Source organism: Pongo abelii, chromosome 2 (assembly GCF_028885655.2).
Source record: "Pongo abelii isolate AG06213 chromosome 2, NHGRI_mPonAbe1-v2.0_pri, whole genome shotgun sequence".
Classification (NCBI taxonomy): Eukaryota; Metazoa; Chordata; class Mammalia; order Primates; family Hominidae; genus Pongo; species Pongo abelii.
Genome location: NC_085928.1, coordinates 30,132,854 through 30,149,223, shown reverse-complemented (window position 1 = coordinate 30,149,223; position 16,370 = coordinate 30,132,854). Strand labels below are relative to the sequence as shown.

At 39.3% G+C, this 16,370-nt stretch overlaps 1 protein-coding gene across 5 annotated transcripts in view; it reads right to left on the bottom strand.

Annotated features, from left to right (window-relative positions):
• Positions 1-15,258, bottom strand: part of CD47 (CD47 molecule) — a 47,402-nt gene extending 32,144 nt beyond the window's left edge. For 4 of the 5 annotated variants that reach the window (XR_008523196.2, XM_063721506.1, XM_063721507.1 and 1 more), the window contains exons 1-2: positions 15,000-15,258; positions 4,118-4,471 (exon numbers count right to left, since the gene is read on the bottom strand). Coding sequence is in view for 4 of the 5 variants with exons in the window: in XM_063721506.1 (XP_063577576.1) it covers positions 4,118-4,471; positions 15,000-15,045 (400 nt within the window). In the remaining variant the exon portion in view is untranslated. 5 annotated transcript variants of the gene reach the window in all.
• Between the last annotated feature and the right edge of the window lie 1,112 nt (positions 15,259-16,370).

The following is a 16,370-nucleotide window of genomic DNA, read 5'->3' as shown; positions in this document are numbered from 1 at the left end:
AAGGGGCCATGAGGCAAGAAATGAGGGCAATCTCTAGGAGCTGCTAGAATTCCTTGGCAGATACTTAGCAAGGAAACAGAGACCCCAGTCTTACAATCACAAGGAATTGAATTCTGCCACAATTATGTGAGCCTAGAACAAGACCCCAAACTCCAAATGAAATTATGCCCTGGGCAACACCTTGATTTTAGTCTTTTAAGACCTTGATCAGAGAACCCACTCATGCCATGACCAGGCTTGCCACCTACAAAACTTTGAGCTAAAAAATGGGTATTGTTTTAAGCTGCTATATTTGTGGTTGTTATGAAACACTAGAAAACTAATACGAAGATCTTGCAATGCCTTCATGTCTTCATTATGAACAGACCGTATGTCCTGTTGATAATAATGGAATTGGCAACTCTGCGGAACTTGAACTGACCTTTCTAAACAAAACTCTAATAGCTTAGAGAAAAATAAACTTTAAGTTTTCAAGTTTTTGTATTGCTAATAGAATAGAAATATTAATGACAAATTTTATGATTACTATTATTTGCATTCAGTATTTAGTTATTTCAAGGTGTTTTCACATGAACCACATACTATGGCGGTAAAAATACTGGGTTTTGATGCCAAAGAGATCTAGGTTTAATTCCTGGCTATTACTCTGACCTTGAACAATACCTTGAATCTCTTTTGCTTCCCTATTTGTTAAATGGTAAGACCTCCATCTATCTCCTAGAGTTCTTGAGAGGATAACAGGACACAACTTACATAAAGTATGTGGCATATGTGCAAATAAATGTTAGGTCACTTCACTCTTCATATTTGTACTGCAACCACTTCCTTGAAATCAGCAATAATGTCTTATTCATCACGGAATCTGTGATGCCTAGCACGGTGCCTGACACATGGCAGGCACTTAGTAAAATTTTGTTAAGTAAGAGAGGTATTATTTATATCTCAAACATTTCCATGAGGGTGATGGCATCTTTATTGTACTAAGAAAAATTTGAGGGCCAGATAGGTTGAATTTCTTATCCAACTTTTCTTAAGCTATTAAACAGTGAAGTCTAGAAAAGAGCTTTCTAAATTCAAGTCCAGTGCTCCTTCTAATGGACTATACCATGCATAGGCACAGAGGTATATAAAACTATATCTTATAGTGTTTCCATGTATTCAGTCCTAGTCCTTCAAAAAATTTAAAAAGGCACAAAGAATGGTCACTATTATCTGCATTCTATTAAGTAGAATTCACTTCTCTATTGAGAAAATTCTGTTTCTCATTTATGCCTGTATTTGCAAAAATCACAACATAGTAAAAATGGTTTCTAATACCTAAATCCTCAAAGTCCGTAACAAGTAAGTATTCTTATTAGAAAAAAACTTATACTCCATAGTAAGAGTCCTGCCCCATTTAACCTTTTTGTGCACATAAGTTTTTAATTGGTTTTTGTTTGTTTGTTTGTTGTTTTTTTCAGTTAAAAATGGTTACAACATAGTGGCACCAGATACTGGTGAGGATGTGGAGAAACCAGATCACTCTTACATTGTTGATGGAAATGTAAAGTGAAATAGCCACTCTGGAAAAGTCTGGCAGTTTCTTTAAAAACTAAGCATATACTTACCATACAGCCTAGTAACCATACTTCTGAGCATTTATCCCAGAGAAGTGAAAACTGTGTCTACACAAGAACTTGTACACAATTGTTCATAGCAGTTTCATTTGTAACAGCCCAAACTTGGAAACAACCAAAATGTCCTACTATAGGTAAGTGATTAAACAAACTGTGATATATTCATACTATGGACTACTACTCAGCAAAAAAAAAAAAAAGAAAGAAAAAAAGAACTATTGATAGATGCCAACAACTTGGATGGATCTCAAGGGCATTGTGCTGAGTGAAAAAGCCCTTCTCAAAAGGTCACATCCTGTATCATTCCATTTATATAGCATTGTTGAAATGACAAAATTATAGATATGGAGGACAAATTGGTGCTTGCCAGGTTAGGGACAGTGGGAGGTGGTGGTATGACTAGTAAGAATAAGCATGAGGGAGATGTTTGTGATGATGGATAGGTCTATGTCCTGATTGTGTAGGTAGTTACACAAATATACACGTGATAAAATGAGAGAGAATCATTAACACACACTGCACCATTTTGAACTTCCTGATTTTCATATTGTGTTATAGTCACATATGAGGAAACCATTGGGGGGACTGGGTGAAGGGCACATGGAAGCTGTCTATCTTTGAATCGTTCTATAAATCAATAATTATTTCAAAAAATTAAAATGGATACAAAGCCAAATGTCTCAAACCTCTGGTAGAATTTTCTACATTCTCTATAATAAAATAATACTTTCTCCTTTTAATCGCCCCCAAAATAAGTCTAGTTCTTATTTTTATAGGGTATTTTGAAAACAAAGATAAAACAATCTTTCAATCACATGCAAAATAATAAACTGTTTTTATCTCAGATCCTGGCATTCCTTTCTCTTCCATCTTCATTTCATCTTCCGGCCTTTCAAATCTCATATCTTCAGTTTTCCAGTTTACCTCTCAGTGACCTACATTACCCCTCAAAAGTTACTGTTCCCCCATGTCTTATTCTTTCATTTCCACAAAACTGTACATTCCCTCAGAAAAATTTCAACTAGGTATTAGATGATCTAACACCAGTTAGTTGCAGTGGATATGACTGACTGATTACACCCTTCCTGAAAGGTATACTTAACAACAACAAAAAAAGCTCCTTTGCCCAAATTAATATCAATAGTAAAAGTTACAATGTAAGAGAGATTTCTGAGCAGAAAGACCTTTCAAATTCTCCTTGCCTACTCGGAGCCATCCCCTGCCCATTCCTCACTGCACACAAATCCCTCTCACAATGCTCCAGGCTAACTTCAACAACTTGATACCTTACTTCATAAAATAAACATCCCAGGAAAACAACTAACATTTACAACACACTTTGGTTTACAAAAAAACATGTTCACCTGGGATCTCATTTGATGCTCATTAGACTGTAGAGTACATAAAAGCAAGTATCTATTGTCATCTCCATTTCAGACATGAGGTAACTTGGACTCGGTTAAGCACCTTCTCAAGATCACAGAGGTGAACAGTAAGTTGCTGAACAGGGGCTGTAACTCAGACCTCCTGATTCTCAATCCTAAGTAATGTCCAAACATTTCATCAAACCAAACACCCCATTCCTAATCTGGTAGCAGATTATTTTATAAAAGCTAGGCAAATAGTTGATCCAACTGAACAGAACTGAACCTATCTAGAGTTAAGGTTCTCAAAATGTGGTTAGGCCATGATCGATAATATGACAGGTAATTCTAAACAGAGATTTAATAACAGAAAGAACATACTCATATGGGGTTGAAGAACTCAGCTAGCACAGCAGGAAATAGCAAAGAGAGGAGACTATTTACTTCAGCTAATTTTACTACCTTCTACACCTCAACAACCCAAGTTTGTGACAAAAAGGGCAGAATCATGGTGCTACAATCAAGTCTGAATTTGAATAAATTAATTTGAATCTCTAGCTCTCTCATATTTTGGCCAACAAAAAGAAGACCAAAGTAAGGCTAAGCACAGAAAATCTGAAGAAATCATCCATGATAACGTGATTTAATCTCCTGATTCTCCTCTATTCTCTCCAGAGGGAGCATGGCTGGGACTTGCCATCCCTTGGTCAAAGTGTAAGGTTAAAAACAAAACAAAACAAAACAAAAAAAACAGAAGCCTGAATAATTGGAAAGAGACTTGAAAATTAGTCACAGGAAAGAAAGCACTTGGATGGCAGCAAACAGAAATAAAGAGTACATTACCCCAGGACCAATCACCCAAATAAAATGGTCCTTAGACCAAAAGTTTGAGAACCACACAATATACAAATTAACAAGTAATACAAATTAAATAGTAAATGTGTTTTACTGTGAAGAGTAGATTAACAAATAGGATAGAAATCACAATCTTAAACTTGCTAAACATTACATCAACATTTATTATTAACAGCCTGCTTTTTGATTCAAAGGAGTACCTATCCCCATTTGGCCTCCTCTCGAAAGAGGATCAGGTTGTACCAGGACAAATAAAAAAAGGAACTTTCATAGAAGTCTTACCAACACGATATTTTAGCTCGATGATTGTTTCACCTTCTCTGGTTAATTCTGTTACTTCGCAAGTGTAGTTTCCTGTGTGTGAGACAGCATCACTCTTATCCATCTTCAAAGAGGCATCTCCTTTTAGTAATTGTGAGACTTCAATTTTTGCACTACTAAAGTCCGTGGGGACAGTGGACTTGTTTAGAGCTCCATCAAAGGTGTAAATATCTCTTCCTTTAAATTTCCACTTTACGTATACTTCGGTAGTGTTTTGTGCCTCCATATTAGTAACAAAGCATGGAATGACGACAGTGTCATTACAAAACGTGAATTCTACAGATTTTGTTTTATTAAATAGTAGCTGAGCTGATCCTGGAAAGGAAAAAGAAAAATGTTTCATTAATTGTAGAAGTCTGTACTGTAAGATCTTAGGCATGTTACAAATCCTTAAGATAAACAGCAACATTTCCATTGTTCACTTAAGTAAACAGTATAGCAATGAATAAGACCTATTAGGTGAAATATGGAAACAAATTATATTTTAATATTAACTTGCACAGCTGGAAGGCATCATTATGACTTTTCTTTATTCATTCTCAATAATACAAAGTATACATTACATGCATCTTGGGAATAAATTCAGCAACTATGTTGGAACATGCAGGTGTAGTATCTGGCTTTGGAAGCTTTGAAGTAATCATTACTGCCTACTGATATATGTAGAAAAATATTGTCCTTATCAAGGTAAAATTCTGAACAGAAAACCAAACCAAATATTTTATTCAGTCTCAACTTCAATACACTGCTAAATAGAACTTGCTGAACTGATATGAAATTTATCTTTATCCTTATGCTGTATTTCCAAAAAAAGTGGCAGGTTCTACTGTACTTTAATATACAAAGTAAATAGGATGAATCAAATCACGTCTTTCCACTAGGATGGAAAATCTTAAAATACTAATGAGGAAAAAAAAAACCATTATCTGTGGCTACTTTCCCATTGCAAAATATAGGCAGTAATAGACATTTTGTGTGGGAGTCTTGAATGACATTTTCCCACCCCCACATTTCATTGACACTACAGAACAACAGTCTCCAAATGTATGCTACAGGTACTCTTCCTCCAAGAAACCACAAAACAGTGAAAAAGCTAAGTAAGATGCAAGCTGAAACCAAGAGCAGTTACTGCTAATAAGCATCCTATCTACGCTTCTCAATAGGATAAACAACCAATTGTTGCCTTATAGAAGAGGCACTGGGTAAATAAATGTAATCACTCATTGTTCAATTAAAATGTACAAGAATGTGTAGGAATTGTAGTTGTCTTCCATATTCTTCAGCCACTCAGCAACTCTTTTATCTAGGTAGCTACTTGGCCTTCCCCTCAAAACATAAACAAAAACAAAACACAAATTACTAACAAATATAAATAAAATATCAACTTTGTTAATAGTTCACACTTAAGATTTACTTCTACATAAACTGGAATAAAAATCAAAGGCATAGAATGTTTCTATTATAAGAACACTATGTTTACTCAATAAATACCCCATGAATTGAATGCAAGGATGCATAGTGGAATATGTACTGGACAATGTTCAAAACAACTGAGTAAAAATCCTATTTCTGCCCCTTTTTAATATGCTGCCTTATGCAACTCACTTTTCTATGCCTTGGTTTACTCTCTAAAATAGGAGGATCTCTTAAATAGGAGGATCAAAAACAAACACTGGGCTACTTCACAGAACTGTGTTGAGCATTAACATGGAAAACAGCGGCAAGTGCTCTCTAAACAATACTATGCTGTAAAAATGTAGGGTGATACTATAAAAACTAGATAATCTGGCATTTTAATGTAATGATATGGGCCTTCTTTGACTAGTCCGAATTGTTGTATTTCTGGGAAACTGCAGTCTGAACCTACATTGTGGGCATCCACAGCTCACCTCTTCCCAGAGTTTTCTACATTTCTAGCCACCCAAATATTAGGAAGCCCAAGGCAAAACCTGGACTTCTGTTGCACTCTTTAAAACTTTGGAATTGTGAATTATTTCCCCTGAGAGAGAAACACTGAGGGAGAGAGGACATAGTATACAAGAGAAAAATAAAGGGGTGAAGATGTTCAAATTATAAAGGAAGGAAAGTATCAGAAAATATGGTGAAGATTTTGAAAGGGATACAAAGATTACCGGGTATCCTTTCAGTGAAGTGCTGCGCAATGTCTAACAGACCCTTTGGAATTATCTGACTCTATAGAAGCCTGTGCCTTTCACTGACTTTGACTGGGCTGTTTTACAGTTTCATAAGTTGTAGAAAACTGATGGTAATTCAAAAGGATTGGTGTCCATAGAGGTAAAAATAAATCTTGTTCTGCAACTGATTTCCACCTGGTGGAAGAGAGGATTCCAAAAGACTACATTTTACTGCCCTGAGGATATTGGCCAATTTTGCATTTATTAGCAAATTCATTTAGGCATTCTTAATTGCCTATAAATGTATCTATTTTTCCAATTTTCTTTTAAAAGGGTTTTGCCTTCTTGCTGGTTTTCTTGTTAATTAATTAGTGAAATAAAATCTTTGACACATGTTCATTTTATATTTCTATGAATCATGGTTTGACTTTTAAGAGATTATTCTTAAAAAAAAAGAGGTATGAATGAAGAACTCAGTCATCCTATGAAACTTTTTGCAAAGGCTTTAATTAAGTAAGAAGTAGTTGGTGAACAATCCACAATTTCATAACATATGTTTAGAGAATGAATTTTCAAAGGAATACAGAAAGCAATAATTATACTGCACTATTTGTTATAATAACATTTTATAGCTGAAGCAATTTAAGTAGAATAAATGCTATTAGTAAAAATAACAGTAAAATTGACCTGGATAAACCACAATTTGAATAACCTTTGCACTAGTAATTAATAAATAAGGGCAGGCCAAAAATATCACTCTAGCTGTTAACTACAACTTCAATCTCTATAAAGATGCATTAAAAAACTATTAAGTAGTAAAATTGTCTGATTTGGGTTTTTTTCCTTTTGCCTACTCCCTTCTCATAAAACAGCAAAGTGAAGAAACTAAAATGTAGAGAGCAAATAAAGAAACACAGATAATTAACATGAATAAGAAAACTCTGAATAAAACAAGATATGCTTATAGCAGTCTAAATCAGATAGCAGCAGACAAATGTGACCAAGAGTAATGCCAGAGTTATAGATAAATTAGCAAATAAAATGGGAAAATGATTTTATATCAAATGCCGAAAGTATTAGACTTGAAACCTTCATTGGAACTGTACAAGTATTGGTGAATATAGACTATCAGCCCAAACCATCTCATATCATAGTCTAGAAAAGAGCTTTGTAGTGGCAGAGAAGACTAAATCCATGGTGGTCACAGCACACAAGTTCAGGTTAGAAATTTTAAAAATGCAATCAACAGTTGTTGAGAATTACCTGTGATGAAATATTGTGATAGGATGTGGGGATACAGTGATGAAAAAATATAGTTATTATCTTTTAGGAGCTTACAATTCTCATATGGGTGATGATAAGTACTTTATATAATACAAGGTTACAAGTGTTATCTTTTCTGCATGGACAACGTCTTTATGGATGGGCAGAAGAGTAAGTGCTCTTACAGATTTCTAAGAAAATTCGTGTTGCTAATAGGCAAAAACAGAAGAATGTCATAGTCCCTGCTCCTCCGGGCCTTCAATCTTTATCCTTTTACGTGTTTCATGTAAATGTTCTCTTCTTTTTAACAACTCTTAAATTACTCGCTTTTGCCCTTTATCCCATACTCTCCAACAGTCCTCTCTCCCTATTTCTTAATACAAACTGAAACCTTCAGAGGAGAATCCTGAAGCTTCCAATAATCCTTCCCTATAAACTTACCTGTAACCCCAACTATCCACACCTTTTTTTTTTTTTTTGCTTCCTTTTCAGAAATGAATCCCATCACCTGAGCGCTAGTTTCCATTTCTGCCTCCATACCCATCAGTCTCCTCAAGGACTTTCCTTAGTTGATTATCAGCCTCCCACATCCCCCATTCCATTTACAAGGTGTTGTTTTTGTGTGTGTTTTTAAAAATTGCTTGAATATTTGCCAACTTAAAAAAAAATCCCTCATACTTGTCTCTCTCTTCCTTAGCATCCCAAATTAACAATCTATAAGCATTTCCTCACTTCCAATTCACTCCTTAAATCTGTTACCTGGCCTCCACCCATTCACCCCTATTTCTTCATTACTACAGCTCTTGCCAAAGTCACCATCAATCCCTTGTGAAAAATCAAATATGCATGGTTCGCTTTCTGTCTTGACTTTTCCTCAGTTCTTGAGCCAGTGGGCGGTTTCCTTCTTGCTCTTCTCTCTTGGCCTCCACAGTATCTCCTGATTATGAATTTCCTCCTGCTTTGTCCATCCCATCCTAGTTTGCTTTCTTTGTTGAAATCTATTCCTTGACTCACACTAAATGTTAGTGTCCCTACGGGCTTCAGATTCAGCACCCCCTGCCCGCTAGTATTTTCCCTGACTCCCATGGTTTTCTTCACCTGCAAACTTTTAAATAAAAAACTTAATCATGCACTGCCTTTCTTCTAAACTGCAGATGTTGGACTGCCAACTGTCTGCTGTGCACCTCCACTTGGATGTAATACAGTTACTTCAAAGTCAGTAATGTCCAAAAACTTACGTACCCCCACTTCTTACCCTCAGCCTAAATCACTTTGCTAAAGTATTTTCTGTCATCTACCAGTGAACCAGACCTGGACCTAAGAATCACATTAGATTACTCCCTCTCTTTAGCCATGGAGAATTCTTAGTAGGTTCAACCTAATTAATAGTTCCTAAATCCAATGTCAGTTGAATGAATGAATTAGACACTCATCCTCTCCTTCGAACTACTGCCATACCCTCCTAACCAGCTCCCTGCCTCCATCCTCAAGGTTTCTCCATCCTGGCCCTGATGTATTTTCTACAGTTCCCAAAATAACTGTTCTAAATGCAAATGTGCACTCCTTTGCCTAAGATACTTTAACAACACCCTCAACCCTTTTCAGGCTAAATTCTAAGTACATTAGCATGGAATACAAACGAGGTCCTTCAAGATCCTTTCCAGCCCCACCTCCTGTACTCCCTCATTTCCACACTAAGCTCCAATCATAATGACATTATTGCAATTCCATGACTATGCAAATGCACTCTCATCCCCATGCCTTAGCACATACTGTTCCTCAAACCTAAATAGCCTCTTAACTGTTATACACTATTACCCCACTGAGTACATAGGGTATATAATAGTTAAGAGCACACATTTTGGGGTCAGACCCTGGTTTAAGACTCAGCTCATGCACTTCTTAGCTGTATAACCTTAGGCAAGTTACTTACCTCTGTCCCTCAGTTCCCTCATCTATAAAATGTGAATAGTGATGGTATATACCTCATAGAGATATTGTTAAGATTTAATAAGATAATGAACATGTTCTTGTACCACCTTTCAAATATACAGCAAGTACTCAATAAGTGGCAGCTACAGTTTGCTAACTTTTACTCTTCCTACTAAAGCACAGTTGAGTTGTTCAATCTTGTTCCCCTTCCCTACCATTACTCAATTGTATTCTTCCCCTCCTTATTGCTCCCATTGCCTTGTGTTCAAATATTGTCACTGTACCTACTACTGTGTAATTACTATTTTACTTAATTGATCTCTCCAGGCTCAGAAAGTAAGACACCGTCTTCATTTGGTATCCTAAGAATCTAACACAGGGTCCAGAAAGTAGGATTCAATACATTCCTTGTGAATGTAAAAAGTTTAAAGTATAAATTCCACAGAAGAAAAATCTAAAAATCATGTGAGAGAAGATACATTTTTCTTCCATATTTCAAGAGAACCTGCCACTGCTTCTCACTTGTATAGAGTTGATTATGAAATCATGAAGCTGCATATTTTCATGGAAAATCTCAAGTCACTTGTATGGTTGGATAGAAAAGTTCCTTAAAAATCACAAGAATGTGTCTATGAATGATCTTCCTAGAGGGTGATGTTTAAACTGGGTCTTAAAGGATGAGTAAGAATGTTATGGGAAAGAAGGGGCTTTCTAGGCAGACTAACGTGTACAGCCAGATAAAGAAAGTGAAGAACTGAAAGCACAGAATTATTTAGGTGAGCTCTAGGAAATGAGGTTGGAAAAGATGATTAAGAAAAATTCTAAAGGGCTTCCTTGAATGTCACGCTGAGTTTAGACTTGATAACATAAACAATCGTAAACCACTCAGATTTAATTTCATTAAAAAAAAAATAACATTGACAGCAGTATAAAGGAAGGACTGAGAGCAGCAAGGGAAAAGAGAAAGGGAGATCCGTTAAGAGACTACTGCAATAGTCCAGGTAAAGAACAACTGGAGAGAAGACCTAAAACTTACAGTAATCAACAGAAGTTAGTTGTGGAAAGCAGGGGAGATAAAGAGGGGAAAATTAAAATTGTGAACCAAAATAGTATGTGTAGCTAGTTAGGTGGTAGGTTAATTATAGAGAAAAGAGGCTTAAATATTTGGGGAGAATATCTTTCCATCTGTCAATGGACTAGTGAGATCTGATGCACACTATGTTCGAGAAGTCAAAGAGAAAGAATATGGCTTTATCAAGCACTTAAAATATATTAAGTGGCAGTGATTCTTGTACAATAAATTTGGCAGTGTAAGAAAGCAGAGAACGCAACAACTGACAATGTGCAGGCAGGGACAAGGGCAAGGACATTTCGGTTCTTGAGGTTTTTTGTTTTATTTTTTAATATGGGGTAAAATTCGATCATGTGTGCAAGCTACGGGGAAGGAGTCAATGGAGAGGGAAAGATCTAAGACGCAAGACTGAAGAATTAAGCTGACTGAGCAGGTCTCCAAGATGGTAGAAATGAAAAGGTGGTAGACAGGTTGTCCTTTCCTTGGAAAAGTGAGTAGGTTTTCTTCTGAAGCTGGATGACGGAAGAGAATGAGATGAAGGTTATCTAAGATGTTATAGATCAGTTTAGTAATGGTGGGAGGGAAGCAGAGGGAGTCCAAACCACACACCACTATTTTTTGCAGTAGAGTAGGAAGTTAATTATCTGCTGGGAATGCATGTTCAGGAATGGAGTAAGAAGTCTCAGCAGCCTCTTAGGTAAAGAAGCAAAGATCATCAGTAAAGATACATGCCAGAAAGGAATCCTACCTACTTTTGCCCGTTAGAACTAGTGTCTGGCTTGAAGAACTGGAGTCTCTAGCTACATTGGGTTATGTACAAAAAGGATGAAGTCAGATCTCTCCTCAATGGATGCTAAAATAAAGGTCTGGGGTAGAGTGGGGTGTCCACAAGTTGTACTTAGTTCTGACCAAAAGCAATCCCCCTAATGAATTTAAAAGTGGCCTTATAAGAATGGAAGAGGCCAACTTAGAACTAAAAGGGGCAGGACAGTTTAAAGTCAATAACATCCAGAATTATGGCCTTAACAAGCACCTAAGTACCATGAGAGGATAAAAACAAGATATCCCTACTGTCTATATACTACATCTTAAGTCATTAAGAGACATACTGACATACTGTCTGAAATTTGTCTATATGCCAAACAGGGCTTTGCAAACTGCTTGGTGTGTAGTATAGGCTCATACTTGCTTGAAATGGAAAAAAGTGGTTTTGACAGACCTTGAACTTGCCAAACCTCTTGCTTTACCTTTTAACCTACAAGTGTGATATATATTCAAATATGCACATTAATTCTCCTAATCTGAATCTCAAACCATGAGATTGACCAGATTCTGAGTCTTATGCAACTGCTCCATGGATTTGGAATGAAATATTCAGAGGTGGGTGTAGCTTGATTTCTGTTCCAACACTGTATAATCATAAAGAGGAAAAACCCAGATTCTATTGTCTTAGTCTAGGTATATCAGAATCAAATTTCCTGGGTGCTCTGTATTTTCTACTTTAGTACTACAATGAGTTTAACAAAACTGATCCTACACTATTATTCTTGTTCTTTTTACCACAGAAGAAATATCTACACTAGTATGCAAAGTGAAAATAACTTTATGATAACCCAAGACAATATTATTAAAATCAGACTGAGAGATAAGATATGAAAATAGAAATGTTTATCTTGTATAAAAAGGTAGGCAGAAACCTAAGACAGGGAAAGTGATTGAAAATTATGTCACAAAAAGAACATTACTATATTAAAAGCAATGCCTATATACTAGCTATAGCTGAATTCATACTATGAAATGCAAATCTAGTTTTGCTAATATGCGTGATTATTTTGGATTTAGAATATGTATCAATTTGGGGGGGAAGTCATCTATCTCTCATCTTTAGAACTTGGCCTTTCAAATCTCCATGAACAACTCAGTGGCAAAGATAAAACATCTGCCAAAACACAGATGACAGCATGAGCAAGTGTCCTAATGGTAGGCATTTAGTGTAATGCTTTAAAAAACACTGCCTCTAGACTGCTGGGGCGGCCCCATAAATATGTACTTTTAAATAGGCATTTACTTCCTTAAAATGGCAACTTGTAATTAAAAATAATATATTCTTTAAGAAGAAAACATTTTTATTTAAACAAGCCAAATTACTACTAGACTTAGACAATGGAAAAAAATTTATTTAATCATATGTACCCGATTTAAAAAAAAAAAAAACAACTCATTTTGAACAAAGAGAAATCATTCAACCACTAAAAAGACAGTTCACAACACCATCATTATTTATTTAAGGTTTTATTTGCTAGCTAATAAATACCACTGAAACTATGCACTTTTAAACAAAGTATAATTGTACATGAGTGGGGGCAGAGTGGAATGCAACACAGTAATTCATTTCACATCTTGCAAACCATTAAGGTGCTTTCCAGTTTGCCTGTAATTGCATGAAATGAGTATCTGAGATAACTTCTTTTACCACAAAGGCCACTAACACTGTAGAGGGTGCCAGGAAAGGTCCCTGATTCCCGGGGCTTAATTAACGAAACTGAAAGCAAAATCAAACTTCAATACAAATGAATGTACAGATCCATGACCTTCTTACTCATTCTAGATTCTAAAGTCAGTCTCCCAAACCCTTGGTTTATAACTACCAATGTGCTGAGACATCTTTCTTCATACATGTCCTTTTGAAGCTATATATTAAACACATACAAAAACATATTTTATAACAAATACTATCACTTCCTGTTTTACAGTCCACACTTAACACAACTCAGTTGCATAATGTCTGTATTTTGCTTTTTTTTCAGGTTAATATTAACTAAGTACAACCAAATACTATAAATTCTGAATTCTACGACTCTAGGGATTCGAACACATTAAAATTGTGTGTAAACGAGTGCTAATTACATGATATTAACTATTACTAAAGAAGGCCTAATATAAATCCTATCACTCAAAGTACCATTCCAGCAGTTCTAATTTACGTGATTTAAATCTAACCCATCTGTTTTAAAAATAGTATATGGCTTATACTTTTTACTTTTTAGGCAGTTTGAATAAGTGATACTGTATCACTTCATATCTGGTTCAATATGAAGGCGTTCTGAAATTATTATGCGATTACACATCTCTGAAAGCAGTATTATTTTAGCTATAATGATAGTAAAGGCAACAAGCATACTAAACGTGATGACAGGAAACACTAACATCAACCATTTAGATAAAGGAGATCTGGATTCACAGTCCTAACATCCAGGATGCTTCGGGAGGGAGGAAAGTGGTAAGCAGAGACTTAGGGCATCTTGGAAATACCTAAAGTCACAAGCCTTTAGGAACGGCACACCGAGGCTAATAATCAGTTTAAAATCGAATTAATTTAGCATTCTAGAATAAATGTAACAATTGCTGTTTCTGGTACTCAAGCTGAATTCTGAATCTTATAAAAGTTCACAAAAGGCTCTATGGATGTGAAGTGTGACAGGCACTCACTGTAGAGCTACGAATGTTTCTATTCCTTGCTCAGTTTTTACAGACGAAGCACACGTTTTACAAAAGCCAAATGGATTCCAAAAGCTCGGGGTGGGGGTGGGGGGGTGGAGGTTCTTTGGCGTCGAAAAATACCAAATCCCATTCTGTTGCACATGTTTTGACTGGAGGTTACTGTCTTCCTATTTCAAGCGAAAACCAGATTACTTTTAAAACGGTTCCCCCGAATAAAGTGGGGAAAACTTCAACGTACAATTTAGAATGTATGCAAGTGGCTGATGGGGCTTGAGGGTCACGAGAAAGAAAGAGTTTCCAGCAAGCTTATTTTTAGGATTAAAAACGACAGCAAAAATTACACGGCCGGAAGATTCTTCTGATTGAATGCTGAGTTGAAAATAAAACTTAATTGTGTCCTTTACGTCCTCTTGGCTCCTATGTTCATGTGGGAGGCAAACGGCAGAAACCCCTTCTCACCGACTTCGCCAAAATGCGCACTTCCATCGCAAGAGGCCCGGGCCCTCCCACTCTCCCTCCCTCAACCCCAAATGCGTCTAAGCACTGAGAACGGAGAGGGGTGCGAAAGAAGGGGATCCCTAGCAGCCGCAGCCCCTCGCCTCTGATCGCGCCCTTTCTTGCTAGTTAATTTTTGCGCGAGGTGCGCGGTTTGGAGTCTTCCTCTGTGTGTGCATTTGGAGATGGAGAACCGAGTGGAGGAGATGAGCCCCGCTCTCACCCAGGGGGAAGAAGACGACCAGGGAAAGGAAGGGAGGAAGAAGGGGGGCGCCGGATTCCCCGTGGGGCCCTCCCACGTCTGCACTTCGGGCGCTCAGGGCCCAAGCGTTTTGCGCCCCGGCCACCCTCTTCAGGGCGCCGCCGGGCTGGCTGGGGCGCAGCCCACACGCCCGCGGGGGCGAAGCAACAGCAGCCGCAGGGCTGGGAGCGAGGAGCCACTCACCGCAGCACGCCGAGCCCAGCAACAGCGCCGCTACCAGGGGCCACATCTCCGCGCCCGCCGCGGGGTCGCCGCCGCCGCCGCAGGTGTCTGGAGCAGCAGCCGCCGCCGCCGTTACAGGCAGGACCGACCGCCGCCGCCCGTCACAGGCAGGACCCACTGCCCAGGCTGCACGGCCGCGCGCACGCGCGCTCCCACTGCTTCCCGCCCGCTCCCCCGCCTGCTCCCCGCCCGCGAGAGCCGCGCACGCGCACTCGGCCCCGCCCCGCAACCGCTGCTGTTGACGCGGCGCCCTCCCCAGTCGCAGGCTTCAGACCCGGGGCCCGCCTGCCCGCTCCACGGAGGCCGGATTCCTGCTCCAGGGCGGTGGCACGCGCCGCGCTTCCAGGTCACGTCCTGTCGCACCCGCCCGCCCCTGGGGTCCGCGTGCTCGCCCGCCGCAGGAGGCTGAACCCTGTGTTCCCACGCTCGCCGGGGACCTCATTGCACCCGTTCCTCTTCGCGGGTCGGTTCCTGCCTTTCGCGCGGCGCTGGGCCCCACTGTCCTCTCTCTCTACTTTTTCCCTCTTTGCTTTCACTCCCACCCTCGCGCTTCAGGGGCCGGGTCCCGCCCCGCCCCAGCCCGCGTCTCCCCCTGGACCCGACGTCCGGCTGCGCGCGTGGACCAGGACACCTACGCTTTCACCAGCGCCCGTTTCCCCCGAACGCGGCCGTCTAGCCCCGAAGCGCACCCCGCGTGGGGGCGTCTCGCAGCTTCCAGCGCGTCCCTGAGCCCGAGGCCGCCACGCCCAGGGCAGGGCGGTGGCCAGGTCCCTGCCCGCAGGGAGCTTCCACTCGCCCCTCGCGGGCTCTGCGTTCGGTTCGTCTACTCGCTCTGCTGTTCCCTATGCGGTTCTCTTCCCTCTTTCTCACTTGGTTCTTTAGTGTTTTCATCCTCTGATCAGGGTTAATCAAACAAGTTCCATTCACGGTGGTAAACATTGTTACCTGTGAACACCGCCACCACCGGGACTAGCGAGCATTGTCACAAACAGGCATTAGCAGCGTATCCAACACATCCCCACCAGCAAGGTTATTGAGCTTGGTTTGTGACTGCCCCACGTGCAGCCCTCTGCGCTGCGCTTGGGTTTAACATGCTTGAAAAATGGGTTCGAAATGTGGCCGCAAGCCACAATAGGGACAAGGCTTTTGAATTGATCGCAGAATCACACAGGCCACATCATTCATCCTGAAGCAAAAGTCTTTTAAAGATACTTTTAACCATTATCCTAACTGATGTACTCTCTTATCAAAAAGTCAGGCTCCTGGTGGCTGCTCTAATGGAGTGCACATCCTGTCCACCTCCTTGATTGTTTTCCTCCTACCTGCTGGGAA